Source organism: Grus americana, chromosome Z (assembly GCF_028858705.1).
Source record: "Grus americana isolate bGruAme1 chromosome Z, bGruAme1.mat, whole genome shotgun sequence".
Lineage (NCBI taxonomy): Eukaryota > Metazoa > Chordata > Aves > Gruiformes > Gruidae > Grus > Grus americana.
The window spans coordinates 11921182-11941629 of record NC_072891.1 but is presented as its reverse complement, the minus strand read 5'-3'; the positions used below and the strand labels follow the sequence as shown (position 1 = coordinate 11941629).

The window sequence follows — 20448 nt, the reverse complement described above, 5'->3', positions numbered from 1 at the left end:
ACTTCAGAAGTCCTTTTTATCACAGTCCTTATCAGGCAGTAACAAGGCGAGGGTTGTCCTGAGGTAGTCTCTGCTTGACTTTACCATGTGAGTATGGAAGCTACATCTTCCTGCAAACCCTCAGTCACGAACCAGCACAGCTCACAAGTCCTTCTGGACCACCAAGATCTGTGCTGGGAGAAGAGGCAACCCAGCTGTCACAGCTAGTAGCTGCTTCTGCCAGAAAACTCTGGTTGCCAGACAAGAGTTCAGAGAGCAGCAAGATTGCAAAAGGGGCGTGAAGCTGCCCTAGTGCACAGAAGAGAAGAATGAAAGCGGCGCTGACGCTGGCGGAGGTTCCCTCTCCAATGAGGAAGCCTCTTGCACTATATATGATTTCTCTGCGTGGCTGTTTCCTTTTTGTGCTTGCACCTCTTGCAATCAGATGGGTATGCTGTGAGGCAGCCAGCGAGGTGAAACCTCAGTCCTCCCCTGGGAGCGTTAAGTACACATGGCCCTACGATGGATATTTCTCCTGCTCCTCATGCCTCTGCTGGCAGCACAGGAGCTGCAAGACACAGACCCCAATATCTCCGGAGAACCCCAAGAAACAGGTAAGAAGTTCTCGCTCCTCTTCCCACAAGAGAAGGTTTCGCTGCCCTCCTGGTGCAAGGTTGCTGTGTATCTTTATTGCACGCAGGGTGCAGTAGCTTTATCAGAGAGGACGGGAGCTGATGTCCATATCAGGGCCCAAGACACTTGGGCATCAGTTGGGTTGCGGTGGGGTAAAGCTCTGTTTGGGGACGGAGGGCAGCAAACCCCGGTGTGCTGGGAAAGCCTCTGCAGGGGCCGTATCATTCCTCTATGGAGTGGGCAGCGTCCCTCGGAGCACGAAGTGGCCGTCGCTCTTCGCAGAGTGTACAGATGCCGCGTCCTCACCACAGTGGAGGTGGGTGCTGGTGCCCAGCAAAGACTTGGCGAGTCAGGAGTCCAGGAGACCCTGGGGGGCAGGAGTTATGATGTGCTGGGATTTCTCTTTAACGGGCTTCCTTGGTGCTGGAAGGCCAAGGCACCCCCAGGGCTCTGCTGGCCTCTTCCCACGCAGGCTGCACACTCTCATCCCAGCAGTCACTTAGTGGGTATCTGCAGGCTCCTGCAGGTATCCGATATCCTCAGGTTATCTGACCTCCCAGGAGGCTGGTGAATCCATCCAGGGCGGCACAGTCTGGGGTTTGAGCTGTGGTCCAAGGGCTGTCACCTTGCATTGCTCTGCATCTGTCTGAATTGAAGTATTTCTCTAAATGAATCTTGCTGGAGCTAGGTGATGAAAATCACTACACGAGCATGTACTCATGTTGTCCCAACCCACTGCAGGGATGTGCCTGGCCTGACGCAGGCTAGAGAAACCTGCTGATTAAGGACCCTGGCTATGATACTGGCCAGGGACAGTGACCAGGATCTTTAGTTGCTGACGTGAAGTGACAGCAGTGTCTCTACTGTGTGATATCATAGGATCATAGGATATCCTGAGTTGGAAGGGACCCATAAGGATCATCGAGTCCAACTCCTGGCTCCACACAGGACCAGCCAAATCAGAGCATATGACTGAGAGCGTTATCCAGACGCTTCTTGAACTCAGTCAAGCTCAGTGCTGTGACCACTTCCCTGGGGACCCTGTTCCAGTGCTCGACCACCCTCTCAGTGAAGAACCTTTTCCTGATATCCAACCTAAACCTCCCCCGTTGCAGCTTCATGCCATTCCCTCGGGTTCTGTCACTGGTGACCAGAGGGAGGAGATCAGCGCCTGCCCCTTCGCTCCCCCTCGTGAGGAAGTTGTAGGCCATGATGAGGTCTGCCCTCAGTTTCCTCTTCTCTAGGCTGAACAAACCAAGGGACTTCAGCCTCTCCTCATACATCTTCCCCTCTAGACCCTTCACCATCTTTGTTGCCCTCCTCTGGACACTCTGCAATAGTTTTATGTCCTTTTTGTACTGTGGCGCCCAAAACTGCACACCGTACTCGAGGTGAGGCTGCACCAGTGCAGTGTAGAGTGGGACAATCACTTCCCTAGACCGGCTAGCAATGCCGTGCTTGATGCACCCCAGGATACGGTTGGCCTTCCTGGCAGCCTGGGCACACTGTTGACTCATGTTCAACTTGCTGTCGACCAAGACCCCCAAGTCCCTTTCAGCATGGCTGGTCTCCAGCGTCTCATTGCCCAGTCTGTATGTACAGACAGGGCTGCCCCTTCCCAGGTGCAGAACCTGGCGCTTGCCCTTGTTAAACCTCATGTGGGTGGTGATTGCCCAGTTCTCCAGTCTGCCCAGATCTCTCTGCAAGGCCTCTCCACACTCAATGGAATCAACAGCTCCTCCCAATTTGGTGTCATCTGCAAACTTGCTCACAGCACCTCCTAGTCCTACATCCAAGTCATTTAAGAAAACGTTAAAAAGAACTGGCCCTAAAATGGAGCCCTGGGGAGCCCCACTGGTGACTGGCTGCCAGCCTGATGTAACCCCGTTTACCATAACTCTTTGGGCCCGACCCATCAGCCAGTTGCTCACCCACCGCATTATGTTTTTGTCAAGCTGTATGCTGGATGTTTTGTCCAGAAGGATACCGTGAGAGACAGTATCGAAAGCTTTACTGAAATCTAAAAAATTACATCAACTTGCTTGCCTTGGTCAACTAGGTGGGTGAGCTTGTTGTAAAAGGAAAGTAAGTTTGTTAGGCAGGCCCTTCCTCTCATGAACCCGCGTTGGCTGTGACCAATGACTGCGTTGTCCTTCAGGTGTTTTTCGATAACTCCCAGCGTAATTTTCTCCATAATTTTACCAGGCACTGAAGTGAGACTGACAGGCCTGTAATTACCAGGGTCTTATTTCTTGCCCTTCTTGAAAATTGGAACAATGTTTGCCAGCTTCCAGTCAACTGGGACCTCTCCAGATTCCCAAGACCCTTGAAAAATAATTGAGAGAGGTCTCGCAATGACATCAGCCATAGAGACCATAGGATATGGGCCATAGGAGCCTGTTCCCAGGGGAAATGTGTCCCTGTGGTTACAGAAAGCCTGAGTACAGCACACTGTCACTCAAAAGCCAAGGGCTAAGCCTGCAACACAGGATATCCTCCAGCCCAGAGTGGCTTTGCCTTGCACGGATCTCCCACTGAAGCTGTCCCACCAGGCCAGCTTGTGCAACCGCACCCAAGCGTTGCGTGGCTCTCCAGCTCGTTTTCATGGAGAAAGACAAAAACATTTGGCAGCCGCACCCAACAGTGCAGGCAGCCCTGCCTGCATCCTCAGCACGTGGGCTCATTCCACCCAGGATCTGTGCCGAGGTCCCCACCTGATGGATCGGGGGCCTTCTCTCGCCGAGGGACAGGATGAGGGGGATGGCCAGGGTGGGACAGGAGGGTCCCTCCCATCCCCGTTAGGGTGGAATGGGCCTCTGTGGGGCAGGCAGTGGCAGTGGGGCAGGGTAAAGCTGTTGGGCAGAGATGGTGCACATGAGGACAGGACACGACCCAAAAGTCCCCGTTCCCAGGGGTCCCTGAGCATCTCCCATGACCCTGACAGACGCAGGCTACAATCGGGGAGGGAGAACAGCCCAGTGGGAACAGTGGACAAGCTGCTCCCAATGCACATTGGCATCTTCTTCCAGGCACCCAGAAAGCCCCCAATACTGGGGGGACCGGGCTGCCGGGAAGTGTGTCCTGCGTGCCAAAATTGCTGGGTCAGCTTCCCCTCCCGCCCTGTCCTTCCTGAAGCATTGAGCACCAGCAGCACCAGTTCCAGAAAATTCGCAGGCATGGCAATAATTTTGGGAAAGGGCCGTGGGCCACGGGCCCGGCAGTCACCGAGGAAATGAGGCCAGAGGGCAGAGGCACGTCCCAGCGCTGGGCAGCAGGTGAGGGTGCACGGCGGTGCCGCTGGGAGCCGGGGAAAGAGCAGAGCAGCTGCAAGCAGAGGATGTGGTCGGTGTGTGTGGTACAAGTGTGAGCCAGCACAGCACTGCTGCTCTCTTCACCCTGTCACGGGTGCACCATGCACCGAGCAGGGTGCATTGTCTCATTGTCCCATTGTCACCTTATTGTCTTGCTGTGCTCTTCTCATCAGGGTTTTCTCTCCCCTGAGATGCCCCACCTGTACGAAAGCGTCATCCCCTTACAGTCCCCGTGTGCCTGGGAGGCAGGTGGAGAGGCTTCTAAGGGAGGTTTTCCCTGTGGAGGCAGGGTCTGTGATCCAGGCTGGCCCCGGCCCCTCTCTCATCAGCCTTGCTTGACATGACGCAGTGATTCAGTTGCAGCTGACAACGAGCCCTAACTAGGGGCATAGCTGCAATGCCCGGTGGGTGGGAGGGCGCTAGGGAAGATAAGGCCACACTCAAACCAGAAAGGACTCCAGTTTCAAACAGTGCCTAGAGTAAATCCTGTGGGGAACACAAATGCTTAGAGACGCTGCGGAGGAGTGCCTTGGGGCTGGACACCCTTGGTGCTGTGAACTGCGTGCTCCACCGTGCTTCCACTTTCTGTTACCAGAGTCCAGATTCAGGAAACAAGTATTTCAGCTTCTGTTCTTAAAACTCCATCACATGCCCTGTTGCTTGGCAGAGCGGTACAGGTTGAAGTGCTGCCATTGCCCTCCTCTTCCTGCGGTGCCTTGTTCAGCGACCGGCTTCGCCGCCTCCTTTCCCTGGCACCGCTCCCCGGCAGAGCAGCGCTGAGGTCTCTCTGCCCCTTCCCCACTCTCACGCTGCCCATCGCTCTAAAAGACCTGCACAGCAGCTGTGTTTGCTAGCGATGAGTACAGAGATGCTTTAAGACCCGTGCATGTCTTGGTGTGTCCTTGGTGGCTTGCAATACCGCTCTCCACGGGTGGAAACCGTGGTTGCTTTTCTTAGCTCCTCTCAGTAAGCACATGGCATCGAACGCAGCAAGACTCTTGCGCGCTTTGCTGTCCCCTCTGTCAGCTGCTGAGCTGCCACGGGGAAAGGGTCAAACTTTGCCTGCTGCTCCTTAGATTTCACCTTGTCCTTTATTCTTCATGCATGGGATAATACAGTGTAAGAAAGTACATCTTTTGCTGGTAAGCAAAGGGCTGAACCCAGGAGCCTGACCTGAATTACCAGCACAGCTATTTCTCCTTTCTCCTGATCCTCCCTGACATCTGTTTCTGGGGCGTGCTGGGGCTTTGCTTTGCCTGCCAGACTCGTAACTCCTTTGCAGCAGGGACAGGCAGTCCAGATATTTCTGTAAAATGCTTCCTATATCCATGAGTATTAAACAATATTAACAAGGAGGGTATTCATCTAATAACATCAACTGTAGAAAAACATAAAAAAGTGCACAGGGGAGCCTGCGGGGAAGGAAAAAAAGGGGGGCAAATGACCACCCCCACAGCTCTGAGGGCTCAGAAAGGAAAGGACGAGTTGCAGAGGACAGGCATCCCACCAGTACTTGCAAGGGACTCTGCAGGCACAGCCAGGTACAAGGAGGGAGCAAGAGGGTTTGCCTGCGGGACTGCTCACCGGTGTAGTCCTTGTGCCCAAAGGGCAGATGTGGCCACTGAACACCGCTGGCACGGGTGCAGTCTTTGCGGTATTACACCTCTAAAGCAGCACCCGTGAGATATGGCCTTTATAAAAGTAGCGTTACCCCCTGGCCTCTGTAAGGAAGCACCATACAAGGCCAAAAACCTCTAGAGATGTTCTTTTGTGGTTGTATCAGTGGCAAATGCTTTGCTACACGAAGGGCACTACAAGTTTTGGTGCGAGGCTCGGGCACAGCTGGGAGCAAGGCAGAGCTCTAGCACAGAGCCAGCAGAGCATCAGTGTTTGTAGGAAGACGCTGTCCCAGATATCTCTCGAAATCTGCACCTGTGTCAGCAGGTTGCACGCAAAGGAGAATTTCTCTTTCCCTTCTCGTTTCCTGCCCGGCAGGTTGCCATGTCCTGCTGGTGGGTTTTGCGTCACTGCGGGGACTGTAACACCTACCAGGAGGTATGGAAGCACTTAGAAAAGGAAAAGCAACGAGCCCCCTTTGCACCGAAGGTCAAGACCGGGGCAGTCTGGGAGAGGCCAGCCGTGCAGCCCCTCGGCTCCTGGGGCTGTCTCCGCTGGAGGGGTGTCGTTCCTTCAAACTGCTTCTTGCTTGAGGTCAGGCCCCGCAAACCTATTTTCGAGCAATGATTGTTCACATTACTGCTGTGACTCTTAAGCTGGAATGATCCCATCAGTGAATAAACTTTGTACGGGCATGGTTTTGGGCCCTGAAATGCAAAATGAAGCACTGGAAATGCCTTCACAAGTAGCTCTTGCCTGCCTGAAATAATTGCTGCTCAGTTTGCCAGTCTGGGGGGATATTATTCCATTTATTCTGGCTGAGATGATGCAGCTGTTGTGGTCTGCTGGCCTGCTGCACGAGGAGTGCGGAGGACTCATGGTTTCACGTAAGTCCTAATGCTCTTTGGGCGTGTTGGGAGGCAGCGCAACCTCACTGTGCCTGCCTGGCAGCACCCTGGTAACTTTGGACAATGTTTGGGTACTTACAGCTGAATTTGTTGGATGAAGAGAATTGATAGAGAGGCACATTTCTTATTATGTGAAAATTGGTGTCTGATCAGAGGGCAGAGACCCAAATTAGTGCCGTCCAGAGAGAGAGCAGCACTCCTGTCTAGAAGCTAATGGAAAATGACTATGAAGATTTACTTCCATCAGTTGCCCAATCTACCTGTTGCAAAATGCAACTAAACATGCAGCTGGTGAAATATGCACCTGCAGCCCCTGTCAAGTCCTTTCTGCCAACTCAGATATGGGGGTGTTGCCCCTCCTGGATGAGGATGGGAGGGATATGAGGCAGGAGGTACCCAGTCCTAGGAGCCTAGGCTGTTTTGGGCAAGGGATGGAGAGGAGAAAATAACAAGTGTAACCTGCAGACCAAAAGCGAATTGGGAACTTGAGTGGCCTTTTAGCTGCAAATAAGTGCGCACATGGGCGTGAGCAGGTAGTGCCCAGCAGGATGACAGGAATGCAGGTGAGCAGTGCCAGCAGAGACTTAAGGAGGCTGGTGCATTGTCATAGCCCCTGATTTGGGGGGAGAGAGCACAGGAGAGAGCAGCATCCACCGGGCTGCCGATCCTGCTGGCTGGGATCCCTCCGCAGCGCGCGGGTGGGCAGGAGGGCGTGCAGGTAACCCTCCTGCACTGCACCTGAGGGTGCAAGGAGGGTTAATGCCCCTGGGGTCCCATCCTGGGAGGTGCTCACCTCTGCCACCCATCTGAAGTGAGGGTGACCAGCACCCTTCTGGACGGGGCCATCTCACCCCCGAAGACGCTGCCAGAGCCCAGTGATCCTCAGGGCTCTCCCTCGAGTCCTTCGCACACAGGAAGATGTAAATCTCCCTCTGACTGGACCCCAAGCTGCAGTTTACCCCACACCAGAGCAGCTATGCCTTGAACGATTTGGTGCAGCTCAGCTGTGCTGGGGAGTATGTGCCATCGGTCCCCCAGATCAGATGCATTTCCAACGGGACCCAGACCTTGTGGAACAGGACTGCCACCTGCAAGGGTAAGCACAGCCCCATGTCAGCCTGACCCGGGGGTCCTGAGCTGGCAGCAGATGGGGGACAGTCCAGGAACGGGGGACCTGGATGCCTTGGCTTCCCCCCCTTGTCCTGGCAGCACCGGGGCACCTTTTGTCTCAGGACCTTGCTGCGGGCAGCTGCCAGGAGTCTGCACTCCTGGGGAGGGGTTCAAAGGCAGGAACAAGGGTCCTGGCACTGAGGGCTACTGTAAGCCCTGTGCCTTCAAACAGTGCCTGGGCACATGGCTGAGGTGGTGGGAGTGGAAGGACCTCTGTGTGAAGGAACAGCACAGGTGCCTGGATGCTCATTGAGAGGGCTGTAGAGTGTATTGGTAAGTGAGGCAGCAGCCACTCTCCCATGTCCCCTCTCTACCTTCACGCTCGATAGCCGGTTGTGACATTGCCCAGCTGGGCAGCAGGCACGCCACAGTCCCTCCTTGGTGCTTCACAAACTGTTGAAGAGAACAGCCGAGCTGGGAGACAAGAGACAAGGTAGTGCCAGCTGGGCAAGCCAGTACTCCTGCAGTGGTTCCTGAGAAGTACAGAAGGAGGGCCCTCCCAGCAAGCCTTGTTGAGGGGTCACGTCCCAGCAGATGGGTGTCACTCTCCCTTTTCTTTCAATGGCTGGAGGGGTTGCTGTGGATTGCTGATACCCTACCACCTACCCCTGACCCAGCTTGTTAGCTCTCATCCCAACTAACACCCACTTGTACCTCTGACAGAAACGTGCAAAAGGCCCCAGTGGGACTCAAGACTCCAGCTGGCACCAGACAAGGAGAAGTACAAGAACAACAAAAAAGTGATGCTGCGCTGCCCTGCGGGTTTCCAGCCATCCTTCACCCACGTCAAATGTGCGAGGGAAGTCCAGTCCGTCAGTCATCGGAAACCTGTATACAGAGAAGTTTGGTTCGGAGGGGACAGTGGAGGTGACTGGACCCGCATTCAGTCCAGCGTGGAGTGCATCGGTAAGGGAGGCATCAGGAGCTCTCCTGGCTGCCCTGCTGTACCACAAACCAAATGATTGCTCATATGCAACCACCTACCCCTGCCCTAACTTGTTACCTCCTAACACAACTAACATCCACTTGCACCTCTGCCAGAAACGTGCAAAAGGCCGCAGTGGGACTCAAGACTCCAGCTGGCACCAGACAAGGAGAAGTACAAGATGAACGAAGAAGTGATGCTGAGTTGCCCTGCGGGTTTCCAGCCATCCTTCACCCACATCAAATGTGCGAGGGAAGTCCAGTCCATCAGTCATCGGAAACCTGCATACAGAAAAGTTTGGTTCGGAGGGGACAGTGGAGGTGACTGGACCCGCATTCAGTCCAGCGTGGAGTGCATCGGTAAGGGAGGCATCAGGAGCTCTCCTGGCTGCCCCGCTCTGCCCTTCCTGAGCAGGGGAAGGCAGGCTGTGTGTGCACAGGAGGTTTGGGGCTCTCTGCCTGCCTGGGGAAAGGGCAGGTGCTGCTGAAGGTGGTGTGGAGGCAGCCCCCGAGCCTGCCCTGTGCTTGCCCCGGGGCTCCAGGGGAGCCTGGTGGGGACGGGGCTGGTGCTGGCCTCAGCCCCTGAGGGTCCTGGCAGGAGGGGGCTGTGGGATCGGGGTGGCGGGCAGTGGCCAGGGCTGCCCATGCCAGGCCAGGGCAGAGCTCCCAGCACGCAGGGCTCCAGCCTGTGGTTCACAAGTGCTTAGGAGGTTCCTGGTGGAGATGCCAAGTGTGTGGCCCCACAGATGGGTGCCAGGGCCTGGGCAGGATGCAGGGCCAGCGACGAGGAACCCATGGAGGGTCCATGGTCCTTGTTGCGCCTCCAGGTGCCACCCCAGAGTGCACAGGTCTGCTTTTCCCCTGCCTGCCCGTGCAAGTGAGGGAGCCTGGGGGACATCTCCTGAAGCCCCAGGAGTTGGAGTGGAGGGGACTGAAGGGAACCCCGCGTGCTCAGGGAAGCCCTTGGCATCGGGGCTGGAGGCTGTGGGGGATGCAGCTGGGGGAAGGGCGATGCCCTCCCTCAGGTGATGGGGATGTGGGGCTGCCCCGGTGTCGTGGTTTTACCCCAGCCGGCAGCTAAGCACCACGCAGCCGCTCACTCGCTCCCCGGGATGGGGGAGAGAACTGGAGAAGTTAAAGTGAGAAAACTCGTGGGTTGAGATAAAGACATTTTAATAGGGAAAGCAAAAGCCACGCGCACAAGCAAAGCAAAGCAAGGAATTCATTCACCACTTCCCATGCGCAGGCAGGTGTTCAGCCATCTCCAGGAAAGCAGGGCTCTGTCACGCGTAACAGTTACTTGGGAAGACAAACGCCATCGCTCCAAACGCCGCCGCCCCCCCCTTCTCTTCCCCCAAGCTCCTTATAAACTGAGCATGACGTCATATAGTATGGAATATCCCTTTGGTCAGTTTGGGTCACCTGTCCTGTCTGTGTCTCCTCCCAACTTCTTGTGCACCCCCAGCCATCCCGCTGGCAGGGCAGTGCAAGAAGCAGAAAAGGCCTTGGCCCCGTGTAAACACTGCTCAACAATAAGTCCATAGAACAAAAACATCTCCATATTATCAACATTGTCTCCAGCACAAATCCAAAACATATCCTCACACTAGCCACTATGAAGAAAATCAACCCCCTCAGCTAAACCCAGGACACCCAGGCAGGGACAGATCTGTGCTGAGCGTGGGGATGGCCGTGCGCAGGTAGCCCAGTGCTCAGGGCAGGTGGGCAGGGAGAGAGAATGTGGGAAACTCCCTGCCACGGGTTGTGGTAACACTCACTTGTACCTCTGCCAGAAACGTGCAAAAGGCCGCAGTGGGACTCACGACTCCAGCTGGTACCAGACAAGGAGAAGTACAAGAAGAACGAAGAAGTGATGCTGAGCTGCCCTGCAGGTTTCCAGCCATCCTTCACCCACATCAAATGTTTGGGGGAAGACCAGCCCATTACCAGCTGGAATCCTGTCTACACAGACCCATGGGTAGGAAGGGACAGTGGAGGTGACTGGACCCGCATTCAGTCCAGCGTGGAGTGCATCGGTAAGGGAGGCATCAGGAGCTCTCCTGGCAGCCCTGCTGTACCACAAACCAAATGATTGCTCATATGCAACCACCTACCCCTGCCCTAACTTGTTACCTCCTAACACAACTAACATCCACTTGCACCTCTGCCAGAAACGTGCAAAAGGCCGCAGTGGGACTCAAGACTCCAGCTGGCACCAGACAAGGAGAAGTACAAGATGAACGAAGAAGTGATGCTGAGTTGCCCTGCGGGTTTCCAGCCATCCTTCACCCACGTCAAATGTGCGAGGGAAGTCCAGTCCATCAGTCATCGGAAACCTGCATACAGAAAAGTTTGGTTCGGAGGGGACAGTGGAGGTGACTGGACCCGCATTCAGTCCAGCGTGGAGTGCATCGGTAAGGGAGGCATCAGGAGCTCTCCTGGCTGCCCCGCTCTGCCCTTCCTGAGCAGGGGAAGGCAGGCTGTGTGTGCACAGGAGGTTTGGGGCTCTCTGCCTGCCTGGGGAAAGGGCAGGTGCTGCTGAAGGTGGTGTGGAGGCAGCCCCCGAGCCTGCCCTGTGCTTGCCCCGGGGCTCCAGGGGAGCCTGGTGGGGACGGGGCTGGTGCTGGCCTCAGCCCCTGAGGGTCCTGGCAGGAGGGGGCTGTGGGATCGGGGTGGCGGGCAGTGGCCAGGGCTGCCCATGCCAGGCCAGGGCAGAGCTCCCAGCACGCAGGGCTCCAGCCTGTGGTTCACAAGTGCTTAGGAGGTTCCTGGTGGAGATGCCAAGTGTGTGGCCCCACAGATGGGTGCCAGGGCCTGGGCAGGATGCAGGGCCAGCGACGAGGAACCCATGGAGGGTCCATGGTCCTTGTTGCGCCTCCAGGTGCCACCCCAGAGTGCACAGGTCTGCTTTTCCCCTGCCTGCCCGTGCAAGTGAGGGAGCCTGGGGGACATCTCCTGAAGCCCCAGGAGTTGGAGTGGAGGGGACTGAAGGGAACCCCGCGTGCTCAGGGAAGCCCTTGGCATCGGGGCTGGAGGCTGTGGGGGATGCAGCTGGGGGAAGGGCGATGCCCTCCCTCAGGTGATGGGGATGTGGGGCTGCCCCGGTGTCGTGGTTTTACCCCAGCCGGCAGCTAAGCACCACGCAGCCGCTCACTCGCTCCCCGGGATGGGGGAGAGAACTGGAGAAGTTAAAGTGAGAAAACTCGTGGGTTGAGATAAAGACATTTTAATAGGGAAAGCAAAAGCCACGCGCACAAGCAAAGCAAAGCAAGGAATTCATTCACCACTTCCCATGCGCAGGCAGGTGTTCAGCCATCTCCAGGAAAGCAGGGCTCTGTCACGCGTAACGGTTACTTGGGAAGACAAACGCCATCGCTCCAAACGCCGCCGCCCCCCCCTTCTCTTCCCCCAAGCTCCTTATAAACTGAGCATGACGTCATATAGTATGGAATATCCCTTTGGTCAGTTTGGGTCACCTGTCCTGTCTGTGTCTCCTCCCAACTTCTTGTGCACCCCCAGCCATCCCGCTGGCAGGGCAGTGCAAGAAGCAGAAAAGGCCTTGGCCCCGTGTAAACACTGCTCAACAATAAGTCCATAGAACAAAAACATCTCCATATTATCAACATTGTCTCCAGCACAAATCCAAAACATATCCTCACACTAGCCACTATGAAGAAAATCAACCCCCTCAGCTAAACCCAGGACACCCAGGCAGGGACAGATCTGTGCTGAGCGTGGGGATGGCCGTGCGCAGGTAGCCCAGTGCTCAGGGCAGGTGGGCAGGGAGAGAGAATGTGGGAAACTCCCTGCCACGGGTTGTGGTAACACTCACTTGTACCTCTGCCAGAAACGTGCAAAAGGCCGCAGTGGGACTCAAGACTCCAGCTGGTACCAGACAAGGAGAAGTACAAGAAGAACGAAGAAGTGATGCTGAGCTGCCCTGCAGGTTTCCAGCCATCCTTCACCCACATCAAATGTTTGGGGGAAGACCAGCCCATTACCAGCTGGAATCCTGTCTACACAGACCCATGGGTAGGAAGGGACAGTGGAGGTGACTGGACCCGCATTCAGTCCAGCGTGGAGTGCATCGGTAAGGGAGGCATCAGGAGCTCTCCTGGCTGCCCTGCTGTACCACAAACCAAATGATTGCTCATATGCAACCACCTACCCCTGCCCTAACTTGTTACCTCCTAACACAACTAACATCCACTTGCACCTCTGCCAGAAACGTGCAAAAGGCCGCAGTGGGACTCAAGACTCCAGCTGGCACCAGACAAGGAGAAGTACAAGATGAACGAAGAAGTGATGCTGAGTTGCCCTGCGGGTTTCCAGCCATCCTTCACCCACGTCAAATGTGTGAGGGAAGTCCAGTCCATCAGTCATGGGAAACCTGTATACAGAGAAGTTTGGTTCGGAGGGGACAGTGGAGGTGACTGGACCCGCATTCAGTCCAGCGTGGAGTGCATCGGTAAGGGAGGCATCAGGAGCTCTCCTGGCTGCCCCGCTCTGCCCTTCCTGAGCAGGGGAAGGCAGGCTGTGTGTGCACAGGAGGTTTGGGGCTCTCTGCCTGCCTGGGGAAAGGGCAGGTGCTGCTGAAGGTGGTGTGGAGGCAGCCCCCGAGCCTGCCCTGTGCTTGCCCCGGGGTTCCAGGGGAGCCTGGTGGGGACGGGGCTGGTGCTGGCCTCAGCCCCTGAGGGTCCTGGCAGGAGGGGGCTGTGGGATCGGGGTGGCGGGCAGTGGCCAGGGCTGCCCATGCCAGGCCAGGGCAGAGCTCCCAGCACGCAGGGCTCCAGCCTGTGGTTCACAAGTGCTTAGGAGGTTCCTGGTGCAGGTGCGTGGGTGACATGGGGCTCATGAGGGCCTCTGGCAAGAGCATGTGCAGAGGGACAGTGGGCTCCAGTGCCAGAAGCCAACCGGGCACGCATGGTAGAGGTGGCCGAAAGCATTGTGTCAGGGTCTGGGGGGTCACGGCACTCTGTCCCCTGTGTCCTCTCTGCCCATGCAGGCAGGGCAACAGCCTGGCCTTGGCCCCACATGCCACTCTCCTCTCCTGGTCCCTGCTGCACACCATCAGTGCAGCAGCCAGCTTTTGGGCTCAGGGTTTATCACCTTCTCAGGAGGTCTCAGGGTGCTGTGGTCTCCTGTGTGGGAGGCCAGGGCTAGCTTGCGTGGGTGTGGGAAGCCCAGCGTGACATGCTGAACGTCAGGCATGAGCTGTCCTCAGGCGCTGCCCAACTCGCCACAGGCCCTGAGACCCCTCCGGTTGGGCCAGGACAAGAGGGCTTGGGGCTGTTCCCTGCAGGCAGCCGTGAGCACAGGGAGTGTGGGGACGTGGGTGGGAGGGGAAGGGGATGCTTCTCCTGGGGCACCCTGTGATCAGCAATCAGGGCCCGCAGGGGCAGCTCTGTGCGTGGCCCAAGCTTCCAGGGTGTCCTGCCCAGTCCCCTTGAGGCCTGTGCCAGCCTGTGTGTCACACACCGCCAGGCAAGACCAAGGGGTCTGTGAGGCCCCGGCCAAATGGTAAGCTCCCCGTCCCCGTGCAAGCTTTGAGCATTGCACGGTGCCCTGAGTCCCTGGAGCTCTGGCTCCTCCTGGCCTGTCCTTGGAAGCCCGGGGGAAGCAGCGCAGGGCCCGTCTTGCCCTCATCCCCTTGCTGGGGACATGGTGCGGGAGAGCTGTTCCGTATGGTGTTCTGGAGCTAGATCCCTTGCCATACTGTGCCAGGAAAGGGGATTCCCTGCTCCATCCCCCGGCATGCCCTGCGAGGCCACCCCCTGCTCTGCTAATGCCTTCCCATCTTGTCGGTACAGGGAAATGCCAGAAGCCCCAGTGGGACGCCAGGTTTATCTTTGACCCAGATCGAGGGCTCTACACCCCAAATGAGGTGGTGAAGATGAGATGCGCTGAAGGGTACTGGTCGTCTGCTGTGGAGATCACCTGCGTGAAGCTGTACCCACGTCAAGGCTCCTCCATTTCTCACAGTGGCTGGATTGTGAGGAAAGACACGGGCCACTGGCACCGTATAGAGGGGAATATGACCTGTGCGGGTAAGTGAGCAAAACAGTCCCTTCCTCAGTGCTCGCAGTCTGTTAGCCCAGGCAGAGAGAGCGGTGCCGGATTGGTCCCTCAGCACTGGTGCCCTGCGCTCGGGGTGGTCAGGGCATGGCGTGGACGTTCATTCACTCCAGAGGAAACTGCTGCTGATGCAGCCCAGGTTTCTGTCCCCACTGTTGGCAGCTGGGGCAGCCTGCACAGCGCCGAGTGGCACCGGTCCTTGCCGCTGCACACAGGGCCCCAGGCAGCGTGCCCAGGCCAGCTGGCTGGGTCTGTCTGGAGAAGAGCACCAGAGTGCAGGAGCAGGAGGGCAGGGCCTGGTCTGGCTGCCGGATTTGTTGGCTAAGTGATTGCTGGTGTGAAAGGGACAAGGCACCAGATCAGTTGCTAGCCCTGGGGTGGCAGCTGCAGAGAGGCCACAAGTTCTTGCTCTTACCCTCCCACGGTGCAGGCAGTGCCCGAGTTTTGGCTGGGAGAAGGCAGCACGGCCTCATCCCCCCGGTGCTGTGGGCAGGCTGGTGGGGGAACGATGAGGATGATGGAGGTTGGCTGCAGGGCTGGGAGGGGAAGGGAAGGAAGTGACCATCTTGTGATGTTTCCTTCACAGAGGTCCTCCAGGTTGTCCCCGGGACCTTGGAGATTTCCAGCACCAGCATCAAACTGAACTGGACCTGCAGGCTCCCTGACGTCTGCCAGCACATGCGGGCCACGTGCCGCCTGGCAGTGCCTTCCTCCCCTCCCTGTGAGGCTGAGGAGATGAAGGGAGAGGAGATGCTACATGGCGGGGAGGGAACATTTACTTGTCCCCCTCTGCAGCCCTTCACTGTCTACCGTTTCACCATCTCCCTGCCCCCCAACAAGGTCCTGTACACACAGCTCATCACGACAAAGGAATCAGGTATGTGTTCACCTGCATGAAATGTCAAGGTGCCCTTTGTCCAAGCATCCGCTCCCTGCAGTGATGGTCCCGGCATCGGGATTGCTCAGAGCCTGCGAGGCTGTGCAGGGCCCTGGAGCACAGCACGTCCCCTCCTCACTCTCCTCCTCCTCTCCACACCGTTGCTGCTCCTGCTGCTGCAGCACATGCAGCCTTTGTGGGGGACAAACTGTGCTTGGGGGGCCCTTTGCAGCCTGTCCCCGGGGCCAGGAGCTGCCTGCACCCTGCTGTGGGCTCAGCCCCTCCTCGCTGGCCCCGTGCATGACCCTCTCCTCCTGTGCTTCCAGTGCCGGACAAACCGGAGAAGCTGTGGCTGGATCCCAGCACGGGGTCCATCAAGTGGCAGCCACTGCCCTCCTGCAAAGGGAAGATCATTGGATACCAGGTACCAGGGCACCATGGACTCCCTGTGGTTCCCTTCACCTTTCCAGGCACCTCCCTGCCTGGAGGTCTGTGCAGGCAGCCTGGGGGAGAGGTGTGAGCCCTCCTCAGCCTGAGCCCACCAGCTCTACACTGCTGGTGTTTCTGGTGGGGTCAGGTCCTCTCCTGTCCCCAACCAGCAGTAGCAGCCCCTCTCCGTAGACCTGCCCTGAGCAGGAGCGGGAGGTCAGTGCTGCTCCCCACCAGCTCCCTGTCCTTCCTCTAGCTGAACATCACGGCCAGGAGAGCGCACAATGGCAGCTTCCTTGAATTCAAGCAGGTGATGGTGAACCAGTCTGTCACTCAGTACACACCACCTCATCAGACACCTGGAAGCAAATACACCGTGACAGTGCAGGGCCTCACAGCGACTGGTGCCGGGGCTGCATCAGTGCTGGAATTTGAAAGCTATGTCTCAGGTAATGGTTGTTCTGCCCTGGGTCTGGCTGAGGTGGCCTCCCTGGGAGTGATCGCTGAGCCTGGAGCCACTTCCAGAGCTGTGTCTGCACCCACCCCATTACCACCAAGAGTGAGGCAGGTTGTGTGGGCACTCTGGGACCTTGACTCAGCAGTGGGGGCCACGGGGCTGGGTGAGTCCTGCTTCGACGGGGTGCATTGCCTGGTCCCCAGAGCAGCTGCATCGCTTCAGCCCATGGTTGTGCCTGTGAGAGCTGTGCTGGCCCCTCTACTCTTCCACTAAAGAAGGTGATACCCTTCCCTGCACTGGAGTGCACGGAGGGCTCAAGGTCAGACAGCATCAGGGCTGCTGCGCCTGGGTCTGTGTGTCCTCTTGCTGTGCGCAGCCTGGTTGAGCAGGCTTCCTGACTCTTCGGTTGTGTATGGGAGATGGGACGAATCCCTGTGCTCCAGACCCTCCCTCTCTCCGCACTGCCTAGCAGATGTGAGGGCAAGGGAAGGCTGTGCCTTGCTGCCTGTCCCTGCAGCAGCCAGGACAGCAGAAGCTGGGCACACATGCCCACACACGTGCAGACACCCAACACCAATGTCAGGGCCATTGCTGGCGCACGGCCCAGGCTGTGGCGCCTACTCCTGGCTGTGTGTTAGTTTCAGGGCAGCCTCTGGGTCCGTGGCCTGGGACGGCGGTCGTGGTGGTGGTGGTGCTGTCAGTGCTGGTCCTCCTGTCAGCAGGGATCCTGTGGTTTGCGTTGTCCAGGTAGGTAGGCAGGAGCCTTGGAGTCACTGCTCTGCCTCAGGCCATGCTGTGCTGTGGGGTGGCTGTCTCTGCCTTGACTCAGGACTGCTCTTCGCCTTCCCAGGAAAAGGAAGGCCTTGCCCAGCAAAGCCGAGGAGGACCATTACACAGGTAGGGCTGCCATCACAGAGACGGCTGCAAGGCTGGGGCGGGAGCAGGGCTGTGCCGGGAGAGCCTGGCCCTCAGGAGGACCATCTGCATGTCCTCTTGCCATCTTGTGGTGGCTGCAGGCAGCTCAGCTGGCTCTGGCTGGCTTGCCAGAGCAGTGTGTCCCACACCTGCTATCCCCAGCCGGATGCCTCCTCCAGCTGCCTCTTCCAGCAGCTCCTGGCTGGGGTCCCCCCATGGTGCCAGTGAGGGCTGGGAGCTGCCCCTGGTTGGGAGGCGGCACCTCTGCCCAGCTCTGCTGCCCTGCTGGTGTGTGTCCTGGGGTGTCCCCCAGTGCTCCTGCCTGCCTGGGTCTGCCCTGCTCCTTCTCCTGTGTCGCCTGGGTCCCTCAGGCTGTTTCTGTCATCCCACCAGAGCTCCAGCCCTATGAGAACTTGGATAATTACTGTGTGGTCAAGAAGACTCTTCTGGCAGAAGAAGATGCAGGTAGGACACAAAGCGCCCTGCGTGTTCCCACACATGCAAACGTGTTCCCACACGTGTTCCCACACAGAGTGGCAGCTGTGGTGGCGTGAGCTACACACGCTGCCAAGGCCACGCAGCAGCCTCTGCCCTGGGTGCCTTTGGTCTCCACAGGTAAAGGTGGCCAGGCTGGAGAGCTGTTGCTCCAGCCCCTGTCTGTTCTGGAGGCCTCAGGAGACAGTCAGAGCAGTGCGGGAGAGGAGAAGATGGAGTGAACGTCCCCGGCTAAGTGCTGATGGCACTTCCCATAGCCCTTTCTCAAGGCTTGCGTCTCCACTGCTGGAAGCAGGACCTTATCTAGCTTGTGCTGGGTTACTGCTTCCCGTCAAATTTGCTCACTCATCAAGCTCCAGCATCCTCTGTCACAGAGCAGAGGCAGCCCAAGGCCTGGGATGACCTGTTTGTGCCAGCGAGGACGTGTTCTGGTGGTCCTCCAGTACTCTGGCAAAGCTGCCTCACCCGCATCCTGGTGCCTGCAACTGTCATCTCAGACCAAAGCAGCTTGCTGGGTTCCAAGCCCTCTTTCCCTGCTCCGTATTCCCATATCCATCTAGACCCTGGACTCTGCTTGAGGTTGGATCAACCACGCTGTCCTCGCAGCTGTGCTGCTGTGTCCCAACAACCAATAAATTCTTCTGGTTTGCAGGGGGTGCCTGCACCACGACAGCTCCCACCTTGTCATGGTTCCTCCCTGTTTTGTGTGCGAAAGCCCTGTCCCTATGAATCTTCATGGAGGAGCTTGGACGAGGCTTTTCCAGCCCCTGGCAGCCCTGAGGAAGCACATCTGAGAAGCTGTGTGCTCCCAGCACAGTGCTTTGGGTTCCTCCTTTCCCTCCTCCCCATCCCACAAGTAGCACGGTCTCAACTTGGCCTAGCTGGACCTCTGTGTTGGTCTGTGACTCCTTCTGTGCGCGTTGATGCTCGTCTCCCATTTTGTGAGGTGCAGTTGGCCCTGGCCCTCTTGGGAAATCCCCATCCTGTGCCCTTCGGGATCTGCTCGATCTCGGCTGCTGCTGCTGCCACGGTGCAGCCTCCAGCAGCCACTGCCTCTCCCGCACTGTGGGATGCTGGTTCCCTGTGCAGCCTGGAGGTCGAGGGGCAGCCCGAAGGCTCTCCTTGGTGAGGAGCACGCTGCTGCAAGATGGGGCAATCGACCACCATCTTCTCCAGCTCTGTGGTTAGAATCACAGAATCACAGAATGGTTTGGTTGGAAGGGATCTTTCAAGTCCACCCTCCCTTTCACTAGATTAGGTTGCTCAAAGCCCTGTTCAACCTGGATTTGAACAGAGGGATGGGCCATCCACAGCTTCTCTTGGCAATCTGCTTCAGTGTCTCTCACACCCTCATTGTAAAAAATTTCTTTCTTGCATCAAATGTAAATCTACTGCCCTTCTATTGAAAACCATTTCCCCTTGTCCTGTTACTACAGGCCTTGGTAAAGAGTCTCTCTCCAATTATCTTTTAAGCCCTCTTTAAGTACTGGAAGGCTGCTGTAAGGTCTCCCCGGAGCCTCCTCTTCTCCGGGCTGAACACCTCCAACTCTCTCAGCCTGTCCTCGCAGGAGACGTGCTCCAGACCTTGGATCATTTTTGTGGCCTCCTCTGGACTCTCTCCAACAGCTCCATGTCCATCTTGTACTGGGGACCCCAGAGCTGGAGGCGGTACTCCAGGTGGGGTCTCACAAGAGCAGAGTAGAGGGGCAGGATCACCTCCCTTGACCTGCTGGTCATGCTTCTATTGATGCAGCCCAGGCTGAGCTGGCTTTCTGGGCTGCAAGTGCACATTGCTGGTTCATATTCAATTTTTCATCCACCGGTACCCCCGAGCCCTTCTCCACAGGGCTGCTCTCAATCAGTTCATCCCCTGGTCTGTATTGATACGGGAGATTGCCCCGACCCAGGCACATGACCTTGCACGTGGCCTTGTTGAACTTTGTGAGGTTCACGTGGGCACACTTCTTGAGCCTGTCAAGGTCCCTCTGGACGGCATCCCATCCCTCGAGTGAATCAGCTGCACCACTCAGCTTGGCGTTATCTGTAAACTTGCTGAGGGTGCATCCAATCGCACTGCCTATGCCTCTGATGAAGATATTAAATAGCATTGGTCCCGGTACGGACTCTTGAGGGACGCCACTCAATACTGGTTTCCACTCGCACACAGACTGTAACTCTGTGGACGTGGCCATCCAGCCAATTCCTTATTCATCTAACAGTCCATCCCTCATACCCATATCTCTCTAATTCAGTGGGTAGCCTGGGATGACCTGCATGTGCCAGTAAAGACATGTTTTGACAGTCCTTCACATGGGCTGCCTGACCGTCATTGTGGTGCCTGCAGCTGGCCCCTGGGACCAAAGCGTCTCCTTCCCATGGTCTCTCGGTGGTGTGACCTGCATGCCTGGTGGACCTGCTCTCGATGGGTATCGGGCAGCGAGGAGAAGAGGGAGCTTAACCCTGTGTGGCTGCTGCTGGTTGAGAACGGAGAACACGCAGGGTTAGGGCATGGGGTTGGTTTGTGCTCTTGCCACCTCCTGGGTGGCCCTGCTGCCCACTCCCTGTCCCCATATCCAGTCCAACCCTGGGCTGTCAGCCTTGAGACTGGAAGGCAGGGTGGTCTGCACACCTGGGGACAGAGAAGAGGGTTGCCAGGCT

General features: G+C 57.2%; 1 protein-coding gene across 2 annotated transcripts; it reads left to right on the top strand.

Annotated features, from left to right (window-relative positions):
• The first annotated feature begins 46 nt into the window (after positions 1-46).
• LOC129199532 (uncharacterized) lies at positions 47-18452 on the top strand. Of its 2 annotated transcripts, XM_054810161.1 has the most exons (15): positions 47-593; positions 8282-8524; positions 8660-8902; positions 10336-10578; positions 10714-10956; positions 12390-12632; positions 12768-13010; positions 14353-14589; positions 15204-15494; positions 15821-15918; positions 16180-16372; positions 17019-17127; positions 17231-17277; positions 17689-17760; positions 17911-18452. In XM_054810161.1, exons 1-15 carry the CDS (start codon positions 491-493, stop codon positions 18009-18011), a joined length of 2709 nt encoding a protein of 902 aa, XP_054666136.1. In that variant the 5' UTR covers positions 47-490; the 3' UTR covers positions 18012-18452. The 2 variants fall into 2 exon arrangements, with proteins under 2 accessions (XP_054666136.1, XP_054666137.1); XM_054810162.1 differs by lacking the exon at positions 12768-13010 and having other exon boundaries at positions 55-593.
• The last annotated feature ends 1996 nt before the right edge of the window (positions 18453-20448 follow it).

What these genes read in the sequence shown, in the direction of transcription:
- LOC129199532 (XM_054810161.1), top strand. Translation starts at nt 491, where the DNA reads ATGGCCCTACGATGGATATTTCTCCTGCTCCTCATGCCTCTGCTGGCA. An exon ending in GTCCAGCGTGGAGTGCATCG is followed by an intron (nt 10,579 to 10,713) that starts GTAAGGGAGGCA and finishes CACCTCTGCCAG; the next exon opens with AAACGTGCAAAAGGCCGCAG. An exon ending in GTCCAGCGTGGAGTGCATCG is followed by an intron (nt 13,011 to 14,352) that starts GTAAGGGAGGCA and finishes TTGTCGGTACAG; the next exon opens with GGAAATGCCAGAAGCCCCAG.